Raw genomic sequence first — 25,750 nt, 5'->3', positions numbered from 1 at the left:
CTGACCGGACGTTCTCCCCTTCCCCTGGCAGGCAAGGCATTGAGCAGCATCCGTCTGTCCGTCCATCCCGTGGGGATTGGATGCTGGAAGTGGGCTCCTCACTATTGCTTTTGGTAGTTGTGGAGTAATTGCCTGAAGTAACTAGGCAAATTAAACTAATATTCACCTTTTAAAGAAAACATACAGCATTGAAGAAGCTGGAAGAGTGGAGGGCAGCTGCGCTACCTAAGTGTTCCCTAGGCCTCCAACCTTAGATGCTACCGCACAAGGGGAACTTGGTGTGCTGACTCTAAGGAACAGGACGGAGTGCAGAGTGGAGTGGAGACACCGCGGATAGGCTCTGTGACCAGATGAGGACCCGACTGCTCTTGTGCACACCAAGAGCAGTAAGCTGCATCTTTGCTACCCGGAGCCAACGACCTGACAAAATGCTGTACTCTAGGGAACTTTTGCTCATTCTAGTATCTTTAGAATACCAAAACACACCTCCATCCCAAAAGCTCCCCACCTCCAAGGTGCGACCACCCCTCGCTGAGCATGCACTCTGAACTTCTCGGAGTCTACACCTTTAAATGAAAGCAAGAAAACTTTTCACCAGTCAAAGCTAAGATATGCCTGACTAGAGTCACTCAAGCTCCACCTAAAAGACATAAAATAATGTAAACTGGCTTAAGAGAAAGGGAATGTTAGGCAAGATACCATCACAAAACTGACTTCTGACTTCTGGGATCAGTCAACAGGCTGAGCTCTTATCCCCCTCCCCCCATTGGGACGCTGTGGGGTAAAATTTGAACACTTGGTTATACCAGGTGTCTCCTTGGAAACTTAGAAATCTCTAGAGTCTTTGTGCCTTTTAACGTGTTAACAGCCACGATGAGTACTTGTGTATTTCATGCGTGCTCGTTTGCTTTTGCCGACAGTGAATTTATCTCTGCCAATCCAAAGAACCTGTGTCCTTGTTGCCGTAATAAATTGCCCTTCATTGCATTGTTCCTAGCCGTGACAGTTCTCATTGAACGTGACTAGAGCGAGGGCGTGCTACATTATTGGTAAACCCATGACCGTAATAGTTCAGTACCCTGAATCCGACCAGACCCGTAACAGTCAGCTACGCCCCTTAATGCGACAGTATCTCATAGGGAGAAACATAAAGCCTAAGATTTCTCATCCCTAAGGCTTTGGGGGGCAGGCAGAGAAGGAACCTGAGACTCTTAGTATGTCTTCTGAGAATTGCAGTTTACAGTTAAGTTACTCAGTGTCTTCCGGTCTCATGGGATGAGGCAGAGGTATAATTAATTCCTTCTCCGTCTCGCTGGAAACAGCTTTTCTCCTATCTGTGACAAAGGAGAAAAAAAAAAAAAGCTTTGATCGTAGGAGTCATTACACAAAGCCACACTCAGTGAATTCACTACTACAGTTAAGATCGTTTTTAATCAAAAACACCTCAGCAGCAATGTTACCACTGCAAACATAGCGCTACACAAAATTCAACTCAAGATAACGGAAACGGCGAGCCAAAGGGACAAATAACATGACCGAAGGCATCTGCAACAACCATCTGGTAGATGGTCCACAGCCCTCAGATTTCATGGTCGTCTTTCCTGCCAAATGAGTTCTGGAAGAACAGAAAAGATACACATTGTACCCACAGAAGCCTTTGGGGAGACTACTGAAAGGAAAACCAAACCAAAAAAGCTAGGAACAGCAAGCGGCTAGTACGTTAGTTTTGTTAACAGAGTAACATTAACATACTAGAAATTTCTACGTTCTTTACCCTCTACCTTGAAAAAGTCACCCAATTCTGTCAGTGTTCACTGTTAGCATTTTTAAAATTTTCATGTGGACATCCGAGAAAAACATTTCAAGTCCCTGTCATCAAGGGAGAAGAGGAGAGAAAAAAAAAAAAAAAAAAGAAAAAAAGACGGGGATGGCGGGGGGAAGAAGCGCAGCCATTCCTTTCCTCGGTAACGCGAGCAAAAAGCTCAGGCGCTCGGCAACAACGTGCTTTGAAAGATAAAACACAGAAGAAACTGCACGTTATTTAATCTCTGCTGTAGATTCACGTGTATTTGTACCTGCTCATTTATTCATCTGCCAGTTTATTTTGCTACAGACGCTACAGAACATAGAAACTGCAAGGTTACTACTACCTTTTGTAACCAATAGGATCTTCGGTAGGAATAGCTATCTGTCTGCATACCGAGTTCTGTTGGAAAGAACCCCAACCACTCAATTCCCATTCAACTTTGCCCCCGCCTGCACTTATACGGTGTTTTATGCTTTCTCTTGCTGTTCAGTACAGGCATTAGGCCTCTTTTATTGCACTCCGTTCAAGCAAAACTCTTTGGACATAATAAATAGATAGACAGATAGATAGATGGACAGGTAGAAAGAAATTTCCTCACAAGTCACAACCACATCTAGCATACTGGAAAGCCCTACAAGCATTTGTCTATTTCTTAAAGCTGAAGCGGGACAAACCTGTAATTGCAGCACATCAGCTGCAGCTTTTCTCATTTTACCCGGTGTGTCACCTTCGCGCAGCAACAAACCCCACAGGGGTCCTAGTGGCAGCTGCTTCTACCCTGGTAAACCAAAGACAAGGAGAAGACTATCATTGCATACATAACTATGACGCACGGAAATGACTCCACAACCATAGGGTTGTAAAGTAGGTATACCTTATTACGGTGCACCGGGTGCACTGGGAATAGCTTCCCTCAAAAAGTACGCAACCTTCTCGGTAGTTTCTCGCAGTTTTATACATAGTACTGTTACATATTACATGAGATCTAATGCATATTCATTTTTTCCCCCAAACAGGCAGACCTCTTCCAAGTGCTCATTTCCATACTCCCCGCCCTTAGCTCCTCCCAGTTGCGCCTGCACAATGTAGCCTGGTGGTCGCGGGCTGGGGTCTTTCAGGCAACGAGGAAGAGGAGGTTAAACTTTTTACTTTCCTGGACTTTGACCTTCTGTTGGACAGTATTTAGGATTTTTTTGCTTATCTTTGCCGTGTTTTCTGCCAACAAATTGTTCATCCTTCCCTTACTGTTGGCCTTGAGCAATATCTTCCTTTTTACATCTGCTTCTCATAAGGTTCCCATCTACATTCCCTGATAATCAGCATATTTTACCATATATGTAGCTAAATATTAATTCAGATAAGTTTTAGCATCTTCCCCGTCTAATTAGCATCTTCCCTGTCTCAACTATGCATGCTTTGCAGTACAGGGGAGTTTAAATTAATATGGAGGTTGATTCTAGCATTTAGTCTTAACGCTAATACTCAATCCCAACTTCTCCCCAGTTTAATAGGACAGAAAAGGCAGCCATCCTGGCTGCATGCCCTCTGGCACACAGTTAAAAAACAAAACAAAACCAAAAAAAACCTCAGGATCTGAGAAGGCAACAGGTGTCCTCAAGGGGCACAGAACAAATAGTGGCATTGTACAAACCAGAAAGGATGCTGTGCAGATTTAAAAGACCTGCAGGATCTCAGGAGGGACCTGAGTAGAGCACACCCATCCTTAGTAAGGGGCCGGGGGGGGGAGGGCGAGTAAAGGAGGGACTAGGAATGCTAAGTAGAGGAGAAAATTAGTGTTGTGGGCCTCAAGAATGTGCAACGAGCGTAAGGAGGGTTCCTCAGAGGATGGGGGGACAAAGGGAGAGCTGCTTACCTCTGAGAAGTCATCCTTGATCTTCGTGCCACAGATGTTTGTCTCATGTAAGAATTAAAGTTGTGTTTTTGCAGTGGAAAATTCCACTAACCTTGCACACTCAAAAGTGATTGTGTAGTTTAGTGGGATAGCTAAGAAAAACAAGACGAGCAGCGTGATATCAGTAAAAACAGAAAATCACAGGCCCTCTAGTCACGAGAGAAGAAGAAAAAAAAAGAAAAGGAAAATTTAATGGTTGGTCAAATAAAATTGTAAATATATGGTATACTAATAAGCATTGAGTAGTTTGTGAACCTGTAGTACTCAGCCAATGAGGAAACAGGAGGAATCAAGCATTGGGTAATAGGGAACATAAGGTTATGACACACTTTTGCTGTGTGCTCCTGCTTGCAGGATGCCCATCATTGCAATCACAAAAAAAATGCTACTTCACTGAGATCCTCGCTTGAGCCTGTGTTATTGGCTGCAGATTGTTTCTCATAAATAAGGGGCTCGTCCAGGATTCTCTGGGATTAGCTCATCGGAGGAACCGAGACTGGTTGAGAAGGCAGGATCGGTGAAGAATTAGGAAAGAAAGGAAGGTAGGTACTGGGCAAATTCTCCAGTTTTGACAACTGACCCAGTAACTCTGTGCACAGACCAAAGAAAGAAATAGTAATTATTGCCTTGGGGGTTGGGTAAGACTCTTGTGTAAAGTGTGATTGAGATGTACTTTTGTACGAAGCAATTGTGAAGTCCCGATCTGTAGTTCTGTAGCTCCGCAAGGGGCATGGCCAAAGATGGACGAAGCGAAAGGTAAAAGTGCAAAAGGAAGAGTCCTGGGGAAGTCTGGTGTACAGTACTCCCTTGCATGGTAAAGTGCTTGGCAGTACACCAGGTAATTTGGTAAACCCATAAGTGTATCGTTCCCTGTGCACGGTAAAGTGCTCAGCAGTACACCCCCATTTTCTAGAACTGGAACGTTAGGAGCAGCACATTGACAAGGGCTAGGAAAAATGGGAAATAAGGGTTCCAGAGGACAGGGAGCAGGTTCCAGAGCACTAGGGCAGTGCCTACCAACAGTCCTTGAGGAAGAATGATAAGAAATTGGAAAAATAATCCCAAAATTAGAGGAAATGATAAAACAAAAATGATTAAATACTGTGTATTAATCTGGACAAAGGAACCAATTGAAGGAACAGCAATATTTTGGCCAAAATACAGGTCTGATGAAAATTCGGTCTTTAAATTTACATGAGAACAGTAAGACTCCTTTTTTGGAGGAGGAGTCGAGTTATGCTGCTTGCTGCGTGCAGGGTTAAGTCAATTTTTATTGAAAAAGTTGACTGCAATTAACACTGTCTCTAGAGAAGGAGTGCACTCTAGGCTCTGGCAAGAATTAGAACAATGTAGAAGAGATACCGAGAATTTCCCCTTCCCTGATACTAACAGTACTAACGCTCCTATGTATCCTCTTAGGGTGTTCACAGTGGAACAACGACAAATAGGTTATGTTACCTCTCTGTGTCCCCCCCCCACCCCCTCGCCCAAGCAGAGAGGTTAGGAGTTTTAAGGAAATTAAGTCTTTAATTGAGGTCCCTACAAGACTAGCAGAACAGTTAGATCAGTTTCTAGGGCCTAATTTATAATCCTGGGGGGGAAATGTCAATCTTGAGTATGTTATTCACTGGAGAAAAGGGGGAAATGATTAGGCAGGCAGCTATGCAAGAATAGGAAAGAACCTTTGTTTCGTCTGCTCCTTCACCGCCACTCTCTCCCCTGCTCCTGCCTGGGGTCCTTCCTGAGGGGTGCTGTCCTTCATGGGCTGCTCCTGTGTGGGCTTTTCCATGGATGGCGGCTCTTCAAGAGCTGCTCCAGGTGTGGGTCAGTGTCACGGGGTCCAGCTATTGGGAGCAGGCTGCTTTAGCTTGAGGCCCTCATGGGTGGCAAGCTGCCCCCCAGATCACCTGCTGAAACACAAAAAGCAATGTAACTTTCCAAGACTTGTTTTGGAGAATTAGAAAGCAGGTATTCTTTATTAACAGTGCTGGGTACGTGGCGGATAATTCCACCAAACACGTACACCTAAGCAAGACAATGAGTACTTATTTATGGTATGGTGACACACATATTCATGTGATTTTCCAAGAAAGGGCAGGATTTATGTTAATGGTTTCTCAGAACTAATTATCATATTGTCCCTCGTACTTTCACATGTGCATTACCCTCTGGTGGTTGCACTTCGGGGTCTTTCTGATGAAGGCTTGTAGTCTTCTTCACCTTGTACTTTTCCCTTTTCCGTTTTGTGCATGCTCTGTCATTGTTTACCACTTCAGCAGTTTTACTTTTTTTCAAACTCAGCTAATTCAATTGTTTGAGCTCTACTTTGGGCACCGTGTTCCTTCTTTAGCCTTGATTTTGTGGCTAGAGCTGAGTCTTATAGCGCAAGGCCAACATAACAATTTAACAATGTCAGCAATCCCTTCAGCTTCCTGTGTTACATATTTTGTATTTTATACTCATTGTTTCTACGGGCTGCAGCATGGAGGTCTGCTCTGCTGTGGTGCCCATGGGAGGGGACCCATGGGTGCAAGGGGACAGCCTGTTCCACTGTAGGCCTCTCCACAGGCTGCAGGGGAACTTCCAACTCTGGCATCTGGAGCATCTCCTCCCCCTTCTTCTTCACTGACCTTGGTGTCTGCAGGGCTGTTTCTCACTCCTCACTCTCCCAGCTGCTGCTGTGCAGCCTGTTTTGTTTGGTTTTGGTTTTTTCCTTTTCTTGTGTGTGCTCTCACAGAGGCACAAGCAGCATTGCTCATGGCTCGGCTCTGGGCAGTGGTGGGTCCCTCTGGAGCCGGCTGAAACTGGCCCTTACCTAACATGGGGCAGCTGCTGGATTCTTCTCACAGAGGGCACCACTGCAGCCCCCCCACTACCTGAACCTTGCCATGTAAACACAATACACTGGGGCAGCTAGGTCATTGCTCGCCCATAAAGTATCAGGGCTTAAATTAACTAATTAAACCCTAAAAGTGATGGGGGTAGAAGGGACTGGGATAACAGTGCTACTTTTTGGGGACACCAAGTTGAGACTAGGGGATAAAATGATCACTGCGCAACTATTGTATGCACCCTAGGCAGGGACTAACTTGTTTGGAAGGGATTTGAAGATGAAATTGGGCATTTGAATAGTAAGTTGTTAGACTGGAATAACAGTGCTATTACTGGGGTGTTCTCAGACACTGAGAGCAAAGATATATTCACCTTCAAGTGGACAGACCCTAAAACGGGGCAGAAGCAACAATACAGATGGACAGTTTTACCTCAGGGGTTTACAGAGTCACTGAATTTATTTGGGCAAGTTCTGCAGCAGATTTTGAAGCAATTCCAACCTCTGGAGGGGGTGTTACCATTACAATATGTGGATGATCTTTTATTGTCAGGACAGGATAAAACAGTTGTGAAGGAAGCCACTAACGAGCTATTAAACTTTCTGGGAAAAGAAGGCTTGAGAGTATCAAAAAATAAAATACAACATGTGGAAAGAGAAGACAAGTATTTAGGGCAGTTAGTGACTGTGGGAAAATGAAGAATAAACCCAGAGAGGATTCATGGAATTGTTGAGCTACCCCTATCCAACACTAAAAGAGAACTAAGAAAGTTTTGGGGGTTAATGGGATATTGTTGATTATGGATAGAAGCATATAGAAAACATAAGGGTTTCATCTTACATTATTAGAGGAGGAGCCTAATATACTTGAACGGACCAAAGAGGAAAAGGAGTTAATAGAAAAATTGAAGCAGTGCTTAATCACAGCACCAGTCTTAGCTCTTCCCTCATTAAATAAGCCTTTTTATCTATTCCCTACTGTGGATTGGGAAGCAGCACTGGGAGTATTGACCCAGGAGTGGGGGGATAAGCAGCAACCAGTGACTTATTGTCTAAACTGCTGCACATAGTTTCCAGAGGATGGCCTGAATGTGTTCAAGCTGTAGCAGCAACTGCTATTCTGGTAGAAGAAAGCAAGAAATCAACCTTTGGGGGTTTTCTGATAGTTACTACTCCACACCAGGTTAAGACGATCTTGACTCGGAGAGCTGGGTGCTGGCTGACTGATTCTAGGATTTTGAAACGTGAGGCAATACTGATCGAAAAGGATGATTTAGTGTTAACCACAAAATCATGCTTGAATCCAGCTGCCTTCCTATGGAGAGGATATAGAACGTAACTGCCTAGATTTAATTGAGTATCAGACTAAAGTGAGACCTCATTTCCCCTTGAGGAAGGAGATAATCTATTTATTGATGGATCCTCAACAGTAGTACAGGGAAAGAGGTATAATGGATATCCTATAATTGATGAATTTAGTGAAGAAATAAAAGATATGGGCCAATTGCCAAATAACTGGTCAGCCCAAACACGTGAATGATATGCCTTGAATCAGGCACTCAAACTTCTTGAAGGAAAAGAGGGAACCATCTAAACTACTTTGAGTGATGCATATGGGGTGGTTCATAAGTTCGGTAAAATCTGGGAGAAGAGTGGGTTGATCAAGAGTAAGGGGAAGGAATTGGTCCACAAAGAGCTTGTAAAGTAAGTCCTAGATAATTTATTATTACCTACTGGAATTGCAATAGTGCATACATATCTAGATAATTTATTATTACGTTATGGAAGTGCAATAATGCATGCATACCTAGATAATTTATTATTACCTACAGGAATTGCAATAGTGCATGCATACTTCACTGAGTGCATACATGCATACTTCATCCTCGCTTGAGCCTGTGTTATTGGCTGCAGATTGTTTCTAACAAAACAATACAGACAAGCCCTAAAGTGTAGGCAAAGGCCCCAAACACTACAACCAGGTGCCAAACCCTAGACACAGGACACAAGCCCAAGACACAGGCCCCAAATGCTACAGACAGGCCCCAAACAACAGACATAGTCCCAATCCATTGACACAGGCACCAAACCGTAGACACAGGCAGCAGACAAACCCTACAGACAGGCCCCAAAACATAAAAATGGGCCCCAAGCCCTAGATGAAGGCCCCAAAGCCTAGATGCAGGCCACAGAAGCTAGAAACAGGCCCCAAACAAAACATGAAGGCCTCAAACCATACAAACAGGTCCCAAAATCTACAGACAGGCCTCAAACCCTAGATGCAAGCCCCAAACCCTACAAATAGGCCCCAAACCCTACAGACAGACCCCACACCCTAGACAAAGGCCCAAAAGCCTAGATGTAGGCCCCGAAGCCTAGACACAGGCCCCAAAGTCTTGACACAGGCCCTGAATCCTATAGGAAGGCCCCAAAGTGGGGTCTGTGTTTAGTGTCTGGGGACTGCATCTACAGTGTTGGGCCTGTGTCTAGGGTTTGGGGCCTGTCTTTAGCGATTGGGGTCTGTGTACATTATCTCTGACCCTCTCTGGATGATCAGCAGGATGTCAGGATTTATGCCTTAGGCATCTCTCATAGGACTGTGGGTGACAAAATTATTCTGATAACATGAAGTGAAATGTTAACACCCCTCATTGCACTGAGAGTTCTTACATTGCTTCCTGGTACATTTACACCATATCCTTTTTGTATTTATTTATTTTTGAATCCTCTGAGCCAAATGACTCCTTTGTCCATATTGTCTCTAGTTCTGCCCAACCTGTAATCATGATTTTTGTGATGGGAAGAAGGTTTGTGCTTTTTCTCCTCCCTCACAATATAGCCACCAGCACTGTAGCACTGCTACAGTAAGGATAGCTTTAAAGGAGATTAGATATTAAGGAAATTATTTGGATAGAAATTAATCAAAAGAATAGCATCATTTTAAAAAGGTCATCTCGCTGGGGAATTCATCTCTAAGCCAGAAAACTGAACCCAAACCCTAAAATGGACCTTAACCCTCATATCTCATAAATCTGCATTGCTCTCGGGAGGTGCGGTGCCAGAAAACTACGGTTCCGTACGTGCCCTACATGCCAGTGCGGACACCTGGACGTCCAGTACTGGAAAACTGCGCCTCCCGGTGCGCTGCACAAACCAGCGTGTCCGCCCGGCAGCGTCGTGTCGGAACTACACCTCCCAGTACGCATCGCGCAGCAGCACAGTCACCAGCCAATCCGGTACCGGAAGACTACTCCTCCCGGCATGCTCCGCAGAGGAGCACGGCTACCCGGAAGTCCGGTGCCGGAAGACTTCAGTTCCCGGCTTGCCGCGCGGACGAGTATGCGGGAGCCGGCAGCCCACGCCGACCGCAGAGCTCCGCCCTGGGGACGGGCGGGGGAATTGCGTCGCGACCAGCGCCTGCTCGGTTTTGTCGCTGCTACAGCCGATGTACGCGCGTACCCGCTCCCTGTCCGGTCCCACCCCACTCCTCTGGCACGGTCCCGACGTGTTGTAGTTCCCCTTGCACGCGCTTCGTGACACCCCCACCCGACACGTCCCACGGCCTGACTAAGGGTGCCTTGTGGCACTACTGTGTCCCCGCATCACCAACATCCCGACCAGGATCCGGCCAGTCCCGGCGTCCAGGTAACCCTGCACCACTTGACGGTAAGGTAACGATGATGATATGATGTCTGATAGAGAGAATAACAACTTTACTAGGTTCAGCATGTAGTATTGGAAAGAGGTGTTTGAAACAGAATGAGGAGGAAGAGGATGCACAGCTTTTGGTATCTGATGAAAGAGATTTGGATCAGGGAAGTGTTGTGAATGAAAGACAGGGAAATGAGTAGGAGAGGACAGAAGGATTTGGTCCGACAGCAGAAAGAACGAGGCCTGACTGGAAAGATATGCAGGTTTTGTTGAATGTAAGAAGAGAGATCATTGGTGTTAGAGAAGGCTAAGGAGAAAAATTGAAGGATTAATGTAAGGGAAGGACCAGAGAGGTTCATGCCAGAGCTGGAACCTACCTGGGATCTGAATGCAGACAGAGGTAAAATGCTTGTAAAACAATATCAGCAGTTAATTTTGTACAGAGTTAAGCATGGGCTACCAAAATCTAAGAATGTGTCCAAGTTGTATCGAGTGACTCAGAGAGCAAATGAGAACCTTTCAGCATTCTATGAAAGACTATATGAAATAGCCAGAAAACGGACGGATTTAAAACCTGATGATGAAACAAATAAAGTAACATTTAACATCGTGTTCATAGGACAGTCAGTCTTTGGTATCTGGAAGAAGTTGCAGAAAGTGCATGCATTTTCAGGAATGTCTATTTCCCTACTCATTCAGATAGCATATAAAGTATATAATAATTGAGATGAACTAGAAACGGAGAAAAGACAGAAAGAGAAACAGAAGAATGCAAAAATGCAAGCAAGTCTGCTTGCAACAGCTGTGGTTCAAGCTCACAGATTGTCACATAGTAGGGGATTTTTAAAAAGGGGAAAGAGGCAGTATAATGGGAAATTGAGGCAGAGGAAAAGGACAAGGGACAGACACAATATCTACTCCTTGTCCAACTGACCCATTAGGGTTAAATCGGTGTGCATATTTTTGGGAGGATGGACACTGGAAGATGGAATACCCAAAAGTGAAACCAGAGAGCCAAAATTAACAAGTATTCCTGAAGTGGACTTGTTAATGATTGACGTGGAAGAATCAGACTGAAGGGGATTGGGCACAGAATTATCCAGTACTCCAGCAGAGCCCCTGGTTCCAGTAAAGCTGGGGAATGAAACTGTAATTTTTTTAGTAGTTACAGGAGCCACTTACTCAGTAGTAAACAGCTGTAAAACACCATTGAGTAAATCTTCTATGCCAGTGGTTGGGGCCATTGGAAAGTGAGAAGTTAAGACCTTTTTGTAACCAATTAAGTGTGAAATTGGGAAGCGAGTTTTTACTCACGAATTTTTACACTTAACAGAATGTCCACTGCCTCTGTTAGGATGAGACTTATTACATAAGCTGGGAGCCCAAATAACTTTCAAGAAAGGAAAAATCCAAGTACATATCCCTGAAAATAATGCTTGGCAGGTGCAAGTATGTTTGTTACAGGAAAATTTTGAAGACGCTTCAGGAGAGGAACAGGATCCAAGTACTGACTGAAATTAAGGATGCAGTGGTACCATTTGTATGGTCAGCTGAGAAATCTGGGAGAGCAAGATCAGCAGAAACAGTAAAGTTAGAGCTCAAGTCAGAAGCAAAACTGGTAAGGAAAACTGATACTCGATGAAGTTAGATACAAGAAAAAGATTGGAGCAGGTAATTGATATAAGAGGTGTGAAAATTAGCAATGGGACAGAAAATAACAGTACATGTGCCTCGTGCAGTAACTGCAGTTTTAGGTAATACCAGATACTGCTGCTAGAGCAAGATGATATTCAATTAAAAGTACATAGTACTTTGAATCCTGCTTCATTATTGCCATTAGACCAAGAGGAGGAAATTAACCGTGATTGCTTGCAAGTTATTGAACAGGTATATGCCACCCCACTGGATTTGAGAGAGACACACACAGCCCTTAAGAATCCGGATGAAGAATTCTACACAGATGGAAGCAGTTACATGGTGCATGGAGAGAGAAAAGCATGGTATGCAATGGTGACAATAACCAAAGAAAAAGAGGTAGGAATATTGCCATCTAATACTTCTTCACAGAATGCTAAATTAGTAGCACTCACAAGAGCCTTGGAGTTGGCAAAAGAAAAACAAGTTAATATTTATACAGATTGAAAGTTTACTTTTGGAGTGATACATGTATATGTATGGTGCTTTTTGGAGAGAGAAGGGACTGTTGTTGCAAGGCACCACACTTAAAAACGGGAATGAGATTTTGAAAATACTTGAGGCAGTCCACCAGCTCAAGGAAGTAGCAGTGATACATTGTAAAGTGCATCAAAGGGGCAATTCAGACTCTCTAAGAGGAAATCAAGCTGAAAGTTGAAAATCACTAAGTTAATGAACCATAAATTTATAGTCTGAGATTATATAAATTTAAGTGTATCTTTATGGATAAGGTAGGTCACAATAACAAAGATATACTTTCTGTGTAAAGGTGTAAGTTTCTTTAAGTCAGAAAATAAGGGGGTTAAAAACATTAACGGTCTTTTGTTGGTTGAGTGTAGTCAAGAAGCCAGGGAGTGAGGAAACCAAGAAGTGTTTTTGAATCCCTGAAGCCATAACACCCCTTTTTTGAATTGATGGCTTCATAAGGGGTTTTCTAAAGCCTGATAGTGGTTGATTTCCAGATTTGAAATTATGGATGAGGAAAATTTTAGTCCTAACAATTATGATAGTAATATTCTTTGTTCCTTTGTATGTAATAATACGATGCACCTGTAGATGCTGTACTAGGTTGATAGATAGGTGAGATTAATATAGATAAATTAGATAAGTCTCAAAGGGGGTGATTATAATGCCAGGAACTAGTTAATTTTATTTTGTTAAAATATGTATTTCAAGGTAAGGGCAAAGATGATCCAGGCCTCGAAGATATCCACTGGAAGAATAACTAAGAAACTATTTAATCAAGAGGACCATTTTGTAAGGAAAATTCGACACACGTGCCCTTGAGCTTGTTACTAATCAACTTGTTAGAAATACTTGGCTGAACGGCAATGATAGAAGTATTATGATATGAACTGTCCTCATTATATTACTAAAAATCATGCCTCTAGGCTAAGAGATGCCGGCCCAACAAGAGACCCTTCCCCTCTGAGAATGTGCAGAATTATTTTGTTATGTCAGCAGTATGTTAATTACGCAACCAAATCAAAGTTAGAGGATCGTGCTAACATGTAAATGTAGTGATAAGAGATTGTATAAAGTGTGGCGTGGGAAATCTTTGGGTATGCCTGCTTAGCGGGAAACCACCTGGTACTGAGACTTGCACAATTCTGAAATAAAACAATATCTTGACCTCGTGCATGGATTGGCTTATTGCACAGTAAGTAATGAATCTGAACTTTTTATTGGACAACACCATGGCTGCACTGGCCCATCCAGTTTACGATCACCATGAGCACAACAGCTGCATCAACCCTCTCCCCTTAGCTGCAGCCCATCCCACCTGCCCCGTTAGCTAATGCTCATATGCAACACAGAGCCATTGCCATTATCCCTATCAGGGACAGATGGAGCTACCAGGGTAGCAGAAGTGTGCCCAGCTCCCAAGAACAGCTTGCTGAAAGCTAAAGGAAGAGCCCTCAGTTGCTCAGCATCACAAAAGTGACTCAGAACACTCCGTGACCTAGGAGGAAACAGGATCCAAGTACAGATTTGCAGTGTTTTAGTAAATGTTAGCCGTGATCGTGAAACCTCTCCTCCATTAGAGAAATGAGAGGGAGAAATGACACACACACCAGTTACAATTTGCAGCAGCTTACGTACATTTTCCAACAAAATGCTACACAAACATATCCAATCATATCACCACGCCAGTCCTTGACTCCACAAATATCTTCCCTCATTTCCATGCAAAGCAGATCTTACAGCATGGGATAGATGCAGAGGCCCCAGTCCTCTGTTTGTGTCTCCCTGAGACCTTTGTTTTCACAGAATTGAAGTTTTCTCAAAACAGGGCTTTTGGTGTTTGTCACATAATGGTTTGTTGCTCCTACCATATCTCACAGAAAATGCTCATGCCTCTGTTTGCAGCTCTGACCAGGAACAGCAATCAGAGCCTAACTGCTAGGAGAATGGTTAACTCTTTTCTTGCAGAGCAGGGCAAAATGGTTAACCCTTTCCTCACAGTCCCCCGCTTTTCTTGGGGCCATCCAGGCCTATATCTTCTTCCATATCTCAGCATAAGCACTTAAATCAAAAATTCTACCTACATTTTAAAGTGCAAGCAAACAGCGCACAGAAACAGCAGGATGATTAAAATTAATAGAATTACAACAAAATTAACAGAATTACAACAGAATTTATTATTAAATATAACATTAAAATGGCTTCAGGCAAATATTTTTTAAAGATATCATACCAGTGGTGCTTTGTGAAATTTGCTTCTTTCCCGATTATCAATTTTAAATTGATTTTCCCATTTTCAAACAGCATTTTACACACTACTTTGTCAGCACCTGATTATGGAGTAATAGTTTGTTGTTGTTTTGTTTGATTTTTTTTCCTAACCCAATCATTATTATGTTTTCGTTCTTATAATCTACTTCAGCTTTCACCAAACTGTGAAGTTATATTTATTTTTGTGTGCTTACTTAAACCAGTAGCATTCACCTTTCCCTTTGCCTTAATTCTCAACATTGATTAAGAATTAACAATAACACCACTAGTAGTAAATACAGTCTTAACAATATTACAATTAATGTCAAGTCTATTTTACTTATCCTGAACAACTCATTTGTTTTGGTTTTTCAATATATTTTTCAGTGGATCCTTGACTTCTTCAGTCCTGGCAAACTTTACATGAGAATGACGTATCCAAGTGTTTTTCCCCTTTACAGGTACTGCAGAAAGGGAAACTAACAATACCAGAAAAGCCTTTCCTACCTTGGGCTTCCCTGATTTTTTATTATTTTTTTTTAATGTACCTTTATCCATACATTATCTCCTGTTTCATAGGGGGACTTCTAAAGGCATTGGTTGCTGTATTGCAGAATCACAGAATGGTGAGGTTGGAAAGGACCTCTGGAGATCATCTAGTCCAACCCCCCTGCCAAGCAGGATCACCTAGAGCACCTTGCATAGGATGGCATCCAGGTGGGGTTTGAGTATCTCCAGAGAAGAGAATATCTTCACAACCTGGCTGGGCAACCTGTTCCAGTGCTCTGTCACCCTCACAGTAAAGAAGCTGAGTTTGGCACCGGAAGGATTTTATGGACTTCTGGATTTCCAATACATATTGAGTTAACCTTTCATCCCCTTCCAACAAGAGAGTCTTTGCTACTACGTAAGAGTTCAGAGTCTGCTAAATAATAGCTCAGCTGGTGTTAATTCTATTTGGTTTGGCCTCTGCATTATATGCATCAAAGCAATTGGTAAGGCATTCAGCCATTTCATATTGTTTTTTACACACATTTTAGATATAATATTTCTCAAGCTCTGATTGATTCTTTTGATTTTCTCTGATGATTGTGGGTGATAGGGTTATACAATTGTTGAGTGGGACTTATGGAACACTGCAAGAGAAACAACCACATGCAGAAAAGCAGACAAAAGCTTCGGGTACAACCCAATATGTGAACTGAGGGTTTCAGAGGTCAAAGAGAAGGGTCTGGGGCGCTACAAAATACAAATGAAGGGTGTCTGTGCACACCAAAAGGGCTACAAGGCGTGCTGTAGGGATCACTGTGGCTGATGAGAAGCTGCCTGCAAGCACCCCCCCACACAAACCACCTCCCTCCCAGCACCATCAATGCATGCCTCCGCCCCTAGACATACCGGGGACATCTCATATTGCTGCAAGCAAACTCAGTAGCATTGGTGATCTGCTATCCTGGATGACTATTTAACAGTGGTCCTTGCCCATTAGGAGAAACAGGGCTTCACTTGTTCGGAGATAGAGACAGCTTTCAGTTTTAAAGCCATTTATTCAGCCAGTTTACCTTTTCCCGATTTTTTCAACTTCAGCCATGACAATTAATCAAAACAATAAGTTGTGTTATCTTTTCCTTTTCACAAATGAGAATAAGATTAAAAAAAGTGAAGCAACCAAAGTAAAGCTAAGCCAGATACAGTAAACAATATCCACAGAGTAGAAACGGGTTACCTAGTCCTCAGTGCTGCCTCCAGAAGACAAAAATAACAATTTTTAACAAAATTTACCTTAGTTTCACAGAATTGCAGAACGGTTGAGGTTGGAAGGGACATGAGGAGATCATCTGGTATAAACCTCTCTGCTCAAGCTTGGCCACCTAGAGCAGGTTGCCCAGGACCATATCCCAGGCAGCTTTTGAAGATCTCCAAGGAGAAAGATTCCATAACTTCTCAGGGCAACCTGTGTCAGTGCTTGATCAGCCACACAGTAAAGAAGCCTTTCCTGATGTTCAGACAGAACTTCCTGTGTTCCAGTTTGTGTCTGTGGCCTCTTGCCCTGTTACTGGGCACCACTCAGGAGAGCCTGGCTCTGTCCTCTTTGCACTCTTCTCTTCAGTTGTTTATGGATATTGATTAGATCCCCCTGAGCCTTCTTTTCTCTAGGAAGAACAGTGCCAGCTCTCTCAGCCTTTCCTCATAGGAGAGATGCTGCACTCCCTTCATCAGCTTTCTGGCCAATTGTTGGACTCTCAAATATGTCCATGTCTCTCTTGTACTGCAGAGCTCAGAACTGGACCCAGCACTCCAGGTGTAGCCTCACTGGTGCTGAGCAGAGGGGAAAGATCACCTCCCTCAACTTGCTGGCAATGCTTTACATAATGAAGCTGTGAATACAATTAGCTACTTTTGTGGCAAGTGCACACTGCTGGCTCATGTTCAACTTGCTGTCCACCATGATCCTCGCAGGGCCTTTTCTGCAAAGCTGCTTTCCAGCTGGGTGGCTCCCAGCATATACTGGTGCATGGGGATGTCCCCTCCCCACATGCAGGCCTTGGGATTTCCCTTTTTCAAACTTCATGAGGTTTCTGTCAGTTTCCTGCATGCTAGAACACCTGCTTCTATAAGAATGGAGAAGCAGCTGTCAGCCTCCCCCAGTTTTTTCCATCAGGGATAGGATTCAGTTCTAGTATTTGAGAGGAAAACCCCTGATCTTATCTATCTGCACTTCTGCAGACGTATGCCTAGACAAAAGCACTGCAATAAATTTTTAGAGCTCTCAGTTTGCCCGCCACCTCAGCAGTCTGTTCCAGTGTGTCATGCTCAAACCATGTCAGACAAGACCCCAGATCAGAGCAAAAAGCTGAACACTGGATGGCACAGGGTAAGGTTACAAATCCCAAAGAAAGCTTCAAAGCTTACTGGTCAGGGCCTACAGAGTATGCTATCTAAGGATTTAGACTGTTCCGTTTAACAGTACTGTGTAAATCCTAAACTTTAAGGGATAAACTGCAAATCTAATATTTCAAATGGTCATTAAGCTTTTACCGCTTAGGGCTGAGGGTCAGTTTTAAATCCTGTACTCTGATCAGTAAATGAGTAAACTGTAAACCTTGACTGAGCCCCTGCAAAGCCCCTCAAAATAAGGTAACAAATCACAGTCCTCAAGTGAGAAACCATAAACAACAAACTTCACAATAAACTGTAACTGAATTACTCCAAAACCTTAGTTTTGAGCAAGAAATGCCACAGCACATATGAGCAGATAAAACAATAAAGAGGAGCTGAGGAATTTTCCCCCCCAGTTTTTAAAAGTTACCCTTTCATTGGCAAGTGCAGCAGAACAGGAATACACACGCCAGAAACACTTTTAGATAAACACCATTTTTTTTAACACCTTTTCAGCCTGGAGAAGAGGAGGCTCAGGGGGGATCTTACAATGTCCAGGAACAACTGAAGGGAAGGTGAAAAGAAGATGGAGCCAGGTTGTTTTCAGTGGTGCCCAGTGACAGGACAAGAGGCAACAGGCACAAACTGGAAGACAAGAGAAGCCATCTGAAAATCAGGAAGCATTTTGTTATTGTGAAGGATGACCAAGCACTGGTACAGGTTTCCCAGAGAGGTTGTGGAGTTTCCTTCTTTGGAGATCTTCAAAAGCTCTCTGGACATGGTCCTGGGTAACCTGGTCTAGGTGGCCCTGCTTGAGTAGGTGGGGGTGGACCAGATGACCTCCAGAGGTCCCTTCCAACCTCAACGATTCTATGATTCTGTGATACTGCCAGGTGCTGGACCACTCTCAAGCATATTAGCTTGCATCCTTCTGGCAGTGATCAACCAGCCCACAGACACCATAATTCTCTGGGCAAATCCAGAATTAGCATTACCATATTCTCTTATTTTCCCTACAAAAATCAGGAAATGCATCCCGAGCTACCAATTTCCTTTTAAAAATGAGGAACCCCTCCATAAATAAGGACTTCATTTACAAAAATCCCTTCTTTAATCTACTTTTGAAATGTCACAAATACTCCTTCCCCCCATCCATCCCTTCCTATCCTTGTGAAATATAGAAATGCTTGCCAACCTGTTGGAAAGAAAACCCAAACATACAGACCAGAAATGCTTGAGTAGATACTGGCATCTAATTCTCAAGGACGATCATGGCTTAAGACATACCTTTTCGTTCAGCATATACTAGTAGGTAGCTGAGACTGTTTTCCTCTTTATATAGTGGCCACTAAAAATCACATTTTCATAAGCCAAAGTGCCCTCGTGTGTCTGCTAAATTAACTCCAATAGGTAACAAAGAGCATCACGGTCAGGCTTCACAACCAAGCCAGGAACTGAAAAGGCTCTGAGAATCTCGCTACTGAACTTCTCTTGTGACTTCGCGGTATTTCATCACCATGGACACACACAGCTTACTAACACCACCATTGCTCAGAGATCACAATTTAGCTATCTGCAAATGCCGTCTAGTAAGCCAGAATCAGCAAGCCAGAAGGAGCTATCTGGAAACTCTGTGAAGACCCCAAAAGCAGGAAAGGTCAGTATTGTCGTTGTTGTTTTGTTTTTCAACACTTTTTGTATAATAATAACTTTAGCAAGGCCTGTTTTTTTCCATGCAGATTTAGTCATTTCCCTAATATTCATACAGCTCTGCTATTTTCTTTCCCATAAAACCACATAATTAGCATTAACTCAGTTCTACTACTTTCCATTATGACACCCTTTTAGCTCTTTGGAAACTCAGTTCCCCAAAACACAACTGCACTGATTTCTGTACACATTCTTATGTTTCCCTATGCCTACCCTACTTCTGATGCAGCTGCCACATTCCTAGCTTGGACACTGTTCTGCTGTTACTATGACAATAGATTAATATATTTTTTCTATTTTGTTCACTTATCCACTCAAATTTTGCATATTTTCTTTAAAAGGGACTACCAGTTCTAGTAGGATACAGTAAGTTTTAGTTATAAATGTTCATTAAAAACATTAGACTTCTCAGACTTCGCTCCAGTTCTAAATACTTGATTGCACTGTTCCTCTTTTGAATAAGTATTTTAGAAATTCTGTATGCAAAGTACAACTCACTCCGTTATTTTCTGATTATATTTGCAAGGACCATTAATACTGATGCTTTTTCCTTCCTTCAGTATCTGTTGTGGACTCAGCTGTCTCTCTTATATTGCAGGTATCTCAGCAGTTTTAATACTTAATGTTGTATGTTAAAAAATGAAACCTCTGATAAAATGACAGCTTAAAAATTAGCAAATTCTTTAAGTAGAATTGTAGCATAGTGCTCAAACTGTCTGAATATATATTCAAATAACTATATTACCAATTACTGTTATTTCAACAGTTCTCTTCCTCACTGATATCACAAAAATTAAGCCTAATTTCTAGATATCTATTTCCTATGATGTACTCTATTTTAATCATTGGATACATACAGAAGATGAATTTTCAAGAGCAATATAGGGCATTGACCAATATCCCATCATCTTCACTTCTTACCTCCCAAACATTACAAAACACGTCTTCTAACTTATTTCTCAGCTTCAGCATGTGCTCAGCTACACTTACTGGCATGAACTTGTGCCACACAGACAACAAGATCAACAAAAACATTATTCTGAAACTACAGGAAAAAGCGTAGATTTCAGACACATTCAGCTTCTATATTGCTGTTGTGCCTCAACACTGTTATTCATGTTTCATGTCTCTTCTGGAAAAATATCCTATGTTCTAAAGTGCATATTACTCTGGTCAATTTTTTAGCAACTTAATAAGTCTTACCTTTATTAGCACTGCACGTTTCCTCACACTGGGCTCTGGGATGTTGTTCTCTTTCCATGGAAACCTGGGTGTGTATCTAAGAATAAGAAGCACAGAGGTCCTATGCTCACATTTATAGTACCCATTCCAGAACTGGCTCTTCCTCTCACCTGCAGCCCCAACCTGCCTGATTGGTCAAAGTTATCTCACTGTCTTTTGCACTCCATTACATGTTACCCTCCTAATTTCACAGAATTACAGAATGGTTGAGATTGGAAGGGACATCTGGGGAGTCATCTGGTTCAATCCTCCTGCTCAAGCAGGGCCACCTAGCGCAGGTTGCCCAGAAGGGAGTGTGCAAAGATGAAGGAGCCACACTCTTTTTATTAGTGCACAATGACAGGACCAGAAGCCACAGGCACAGACTGAAAGATGGGAGGTTCTGTCTGAACGTCAGGAAACACTTGTTTACTGTGCAGGTGCAGCAGCAAAAGTGTGATTTGGTCTCTATCCTATAAGAGTGCAGGTTTGGCTGAAACTTCTGTGTGTCTTGATTACCCTGGTAGGGCTGCAAACCCCAGAGGAACTGGAGAAGAAACTATCAGCCACATTGCCTATGCATGCTCTAATAGTCACTGAGGACACACCTCATGGGGACAAGAGTGTTGGCCTGTACTTCATATAGGGTGCCAGGATTCTGGAAAATTCAGGTGTTGTGCTTCAGGAGTACTCAAGATGCTTTTTCTCCTTCCTTACGGAAGAAGGAGGCTTAATCTGTATTTCTCTCCTTAATGTTTTCTATAGACTAATACAGACAGCTTCTAGTCTAGCATGATGACCTAGCAGTTACATTTTAGAATTTATCAACATACATGTTTGTAAGCTTCAGGCATCCCTTTATTTAGCCTTCAGTGCTTACTTGCTGGCTGAAGTTTTATACAGAAGATCTTCCGCCTACAGAGAATGTAATCCTGTAATAATTCCTCAGTGGAATTTGACTTTGTTCTCCAAAGTAGAGAAATAACACAACATTATAAAACAACAACAATTTAAAAAAAAGATATGTATTTTTCAATTAGTAGAACTACTTCTCCTCAGTTACCTACGAATGTAAAAATGCACATGCACATTACGTGCCTGTGTTCTTCAACTCAAGACATAGGTGAGATAAGAGAAATTCTAGGTCAAACATTTTGGCTGCTGTAATGAACAACTGAAAACAAAAGGACATAAGATGGCATGATTGGGGAGAAAAAACAATGTTAATCATACATGTGACACAAATGCTCACTAAAAATTAATAATTTTCCTTTCCATTACAGTTTGCCAGAATTTGATACCCCACTGTGGAATATGGCATCCGTGACAAAGCAGATTAAACAAGACACCGCTGGTGCTGGGAAAAATAAGCAAGGAGTAAGAACCAAGAATGGAGATATATACAAAGGAATAAGCGATATGGAGACACTTGTCAAAGAGAGGAAGTCATACTTGCAGAAGGAATACAAAATTCTTACTGAACATATGAACACATACATGGGAAAAGTGGAGTATTTCCTGCAGGAGAATAAACTCCTAGAAGAGGAAGCCCAACGGAATCGGGAAGAGAGTAACATTTACCTCTCCTATATAACAAAACACAGCCAGAAGTGCCAGAATCTAATAATAACACTAAATGACCAGAACCAAATTGATTTGTCTCAGGTCTGGAAGCAGAAAGAGAAGCTAATCTCGCAGTACACAGAAAAAGAAAAGGAGGTAAAAACCTATCTGATGAATATGGAGGCAAAGTATTCTCTTATGAACAAGGAAGTTGAAGACTTGCAGCATTTCAAAGATCTGCAGTTAGAACAGATTAAAAAGATTAAAGAGTTGGAGAAGGAATTGTTGGTCACAAAGATCCAGCATTCAGAACAAATGCACAAAATCAAGAGCAGATTTTTGCAGGCCAAGGCTGACTGTGAAGTGGACTCTCATCAGAAGATCCAGGTTCTCACCAAGAGAGCAGAAGAAGCAGCAATACAATCTCTAATTCAGCATATCAAACAAGTAAAAGCTGAGAATTGGCAACTGCGCCAGGAGTTGCTCAGACTCGTCCAATGCTCAAAAGTCCTTAAAGAAATCAGAGTTCAACTGAGAGAGCAGCAGCAGCAGCTTCTTCGGGAGAACCAATACACTCAGGATATGGCATGTGTGCGTCACAGGTTACATCAGCATGAGGGACACGATGCAAACTGGAAAACCTACAGCTCTGACAGCCCCTTTGGATGTGGCCGTTAGCCTAAAGAAACATTTCTCTTTCCTCACTCATGACACTGTATCACTAAACCTAGCTGGACCATCAACTGTTATTACAACTAGTTAAGTAACAGAGTATACATAAATAACCTGAATTGCTGACATGTTCTGTAGGTTGATGAAAGGATTTATTTACATAGCTCATGCTCAGCATGCAATCTAGATGAGATCTTGAAAGCAACCTCACCTTTAACTTCCATGACATTTATACCAAGACAACTAGAACTGCACTCCTTTCATTCCCCAAAATAAACAATGACATTTTCTCTTTGAGATCAGACATCAATTAATAATTTTCCACACACAAATTATACTCTTACACATAGTGAGACAAACTCTATGTTAACTTTCACTGCAAGCTACATCTATTGTTACCATAAAATGAATTGATGTAGGCCAGCTCCTGCTTCCAGCACTATTTTTTCCAAATCTTCAGCACGGCAGACTTTATTAATTTTATCTTTTGTTAGTCTCCAAAAAAGAGAAAATAAATAAGCAAGTAACCAAATACTTTAAACAATATATGCAGTTAAGGTATTTGACCTTCGGTCATAACTATCAATAAAATATATTCGTATTATTTATAAATACCTGAAGTGTGGGAGACAGAGGGATTTGGCCAACCTCTTTTCAGTGGTTTGTGGGGATAGGACAAGGGGCAATGGCCACAAAATAGAGCACAGGAAGTTCCGCACCAACATGTGAAAGAACTTCTTCACAGTGAGGGTGACAGAGCACTGGAACAGGCTGCCCAGGGAGGTTGTGGAGTCTCCTTCTCTGATATTCAAGGCCCGTCTGGACGCCTACCTGGGCAACCTGCTCTAGGGAACCTGCTTTGGCAGGGGGGTTGGACCCGATGATCTCTTGAGGTCCCTTCCAACCCCACAATTCTGTGATTCTGTATAAATTTTTGCTTTCTTCTCATTCTGTTATTGCTTCAGTGTTTCACTGGAGAAGCAAAATTCTAGTAGCCTGCTGTTACATTCACATTTCAAGCTGAACACTTCTGGATTGTGATTATCTCATCAGCAATGATATTAGAGGTCACCCTTACTCTAAGTTTGAGTAGGCACAAAGGGATATTTTATAAATAATCAAAACATAGTTGAGGATGCAAGGAATCTCACAGGAGTGTCAGAGCAGGGACACCTTCAGCAGGTTTTGAACATCTGCAAGGACAGAGACTCCAGAGCCTCTTTGTACAAACTGTTCCACTGCTTGACCATGGTCACAGTAAAAAAAAAAAAAAAAATCTTTGTTATGTTTAAATGGAATTTCTTAAATTTCAATTTCAGAAGAGTATGGCTCTGCCTCCCATCACCCTCTCCACCTGATATTTAAACACATTGGTAAGATTCCCCGGAGCCTTCTACAGGCTAAACAATCACACTCTCCAATTATCACAGATGTTCTAAGGCTTTATCTCTGTGGGCCCTTGCTGGGCACACTTCTCTATGTTCATGTCTTTCTTGCACTGGGGAGGCCAGAACTGGACACAATACTCAACATGCGGTCTCACCAGTGCTGAGTAAAAGTGAAGAATCACTTGCCTCAACCAACTGGCAAATCTCTTCTTAGTGCAGCCCAGAATCACAGAATCACCTAGGTTGGAAGAGACCTCCAAGATCACCTAGTCCAACGTCTGACCTAACACTAACAAGTCCTCCACTAAACCATATCACTAAGCTCTACATCTAAATGTCTTTTAAGGACCTCCAGGGATGGTGACTCAACCACTTCCCTGGGCAGCCCATCCCAATGCCTAACAACCCTTTCGGTAAAGAAGTTATTCCTAATATCCAACCTAAACCTCCTCTGGTGCAACTTTAGCCCATTCCCCCTCGTCCTGTCAGTGGGCGCATGGGAGAATAGACCAACCCCCACCACACTACAGCCTCCTTTAAGGTGCCTATAGAGAGCAATGAGGTCACCCCTGAGCCTCCTCTTCTCCAGGCTGAACAACCCCAGCTCTCTCAGCCGCTCCTCGTAAGACTTGTTCTCCAGACCTCTCACCAGCTCTGTAGCCCTTCTTTGGACTCACTCAAGCACCTCGATGTCCTATGGATGTTCTTGGCCTTCTTTACTGGAAGGCCACATTACTGGCTCATGGTCAACTTGGTGTCCACCAGGACCTCCAGGTCCTTTCCTGCCACGCAGTTTTCTAGACCATCTGTTTCCAGCCTGTACTGGTGGATACAATTACTCCTCCCCTAGTGCAGAACTTGGCATTTTTTCAGTGCAGAACTTCATGTGGTTCCTCTTGGCCTGATTCTCCAGCCTGTCAGGGTCCCTCTGAATAGCACAACTATCTGCTGTAATAACCACTCCTCCCTGTTTCACATAATCTGCAAATTTGCTGAGACAGCACTCTAGCCCATTATCCAGATGATTAACGACGAAACCAAACAGTACTGGCCCCTGTATTTACCCCTGGTGTAAAGCACTATAGTGACTGACTTCCAGCTGGTCTTTGTGTCACTGATGACAACTGTCTGATTCCAGCAGTTGAATTTTCACTCCATCTAACCATCCACTTAGCTAATCCATACTTAGACCAGTTTGTCAGCATGGATATTATGGGAAACAATATCTGCCAGAGCACACTGGTAGGAAGGAACGACTTGCATTGTAGGCATTTCCACTAACAACTAATAGATTTAAAAAAAAAAAAAAAGAGAAACGTTACTGTGCATTGGAATGACAGCAGGTGCTGCGAGCAAGTCGGATAGCTCCCGCTGACACTGGCACGCTCATTGAAAGTTTCTAAGACGAAGGCGCAGGGTGGGATATGCTGAAGACGTTTTACCCTCCCCCGCCGCACCCCTGGGAGCCGCGATCGGCACCACGGCCACAATCCGCCGCTGCCTGAGGGGAGCCCTCCGCCGGCGGCCACGCTGCGCTCCACCAGCCGTCCCCTCAACCAACAGCCACGGCGACCCCACGGCCCAGCCCGCGGCACCTCACGGCCGCACCGCCGAGGGGGAGCGGGGAGGACAGAAGGCGGGGGCAGCCGCACCGCCACAGCAGCCTCCGCCTGCCGTCCGGCCGGGGTCGCGCTCTGCGCCTGCGC

At 43.1% G+C, this 25,750-nt stretch overlaps 1 protein-coding gene and 1 long non-coding RNA gene across 22 annotated transcripts; one reads left to right on the top strand and one right to left on the bottom strand.

Moving 5' to 3' along the window:
- Nucleotides 1-16: 16 nt before the first annotated feature.
- Nucleotides 17-25,731, bottom strand: LOC118260118 (uncharacterized). 3 transcript variants are annotated; one of them, XR_004782180.2, is made up of 4 exons: nt 25,367-25,729; nt 5,402-5,629; nt 2,482-2,585; nt 17-1,334 (listed from the first exon to the last, which is right to left on the bottom strand). It is a non-coding gene; the product is annotated as an uncharacterized LOC118260118 (long non-coding RNA). The 3 variants fall into 3 exon arrangements; XR_004782181.2 differs by having other exon boundaries at nt 5,402-5,626; XR_004782182.2 differs by lacking the exon at nt 17-1,334 and adding an exon at nt 1,478-1,615 and having other exon boundaries at nt 25,367-25,731.
- On the top strand, nt 9,868-23,811 carry CCDC166 (coiled-coil domain containing 166). 19 transcript variants are annotated; one of them, XM_035570136.2, is made up of 9 exons: nt 9,868-10,215; nt 11,644-11,818; nt 12,077-12,234; nt 13,072-13,152; nt 14,998-15,071; nt 15,190-15,605; nt 18,901-19,147; nt 19,761-19,798; nt 21,705-23,811. In XM_035570136.2, exons 7-9 carry the CDS (start codon nt 19,070-19,072, stop codon nt 22,660-22,662), a joined length of 1,074 nt encoding a protein of 357 aa, XP_035426029.1. In that variant the 5' UTR covers nt 9,868-10,215; nt 11,644-11,818; nt 12,077-12,234; nt 13,072-13,152; nt 14,998-15,071; nt 15,190-15,605; nt 18,901-19,069; the 3' UTR covers nt 22,663-23,811. The 19 variants fall into 19 exon arrangements, 17 of the variants coding, with proteins under 17 accessions (XP_035426029.1, XP_035426028.1, XP_035426035.1 ...); XM_035570135.2 differs by having other exon boundaries at nt 11,644-11,871; XM_035570142.2 differs by lacking the exon at nt 11,644-11,818 and having other exon boundaries at nt 9,868-10,194; nt 12,088-12,234.
- Nucleotides 25,732-25,750: the final 19 nt, after the last annotated feature.

This window comes from Cygnus atratus, chromosome 2 (assembly GCF_013377495.2).
Source record: "Cygnus atratus isolate AKBS03 ecotype Queensland, Australia chromosome 2, CAtr_DNAZoo_HiC_assembly, whole genome shotgun sequence".
NCBI classification, from domain to species: domain Eukaryota; kingdom Metazoa; phylum Chordata; class Aves; order Anseriformes; family Anatidae; genus Cygnus; species Cygnus atratus.
The sequence above is the reverse complement of the archived record's forward strand: the minus strand, read 5'-3'. Positions and strand labels throughout refer to the sequence as shown.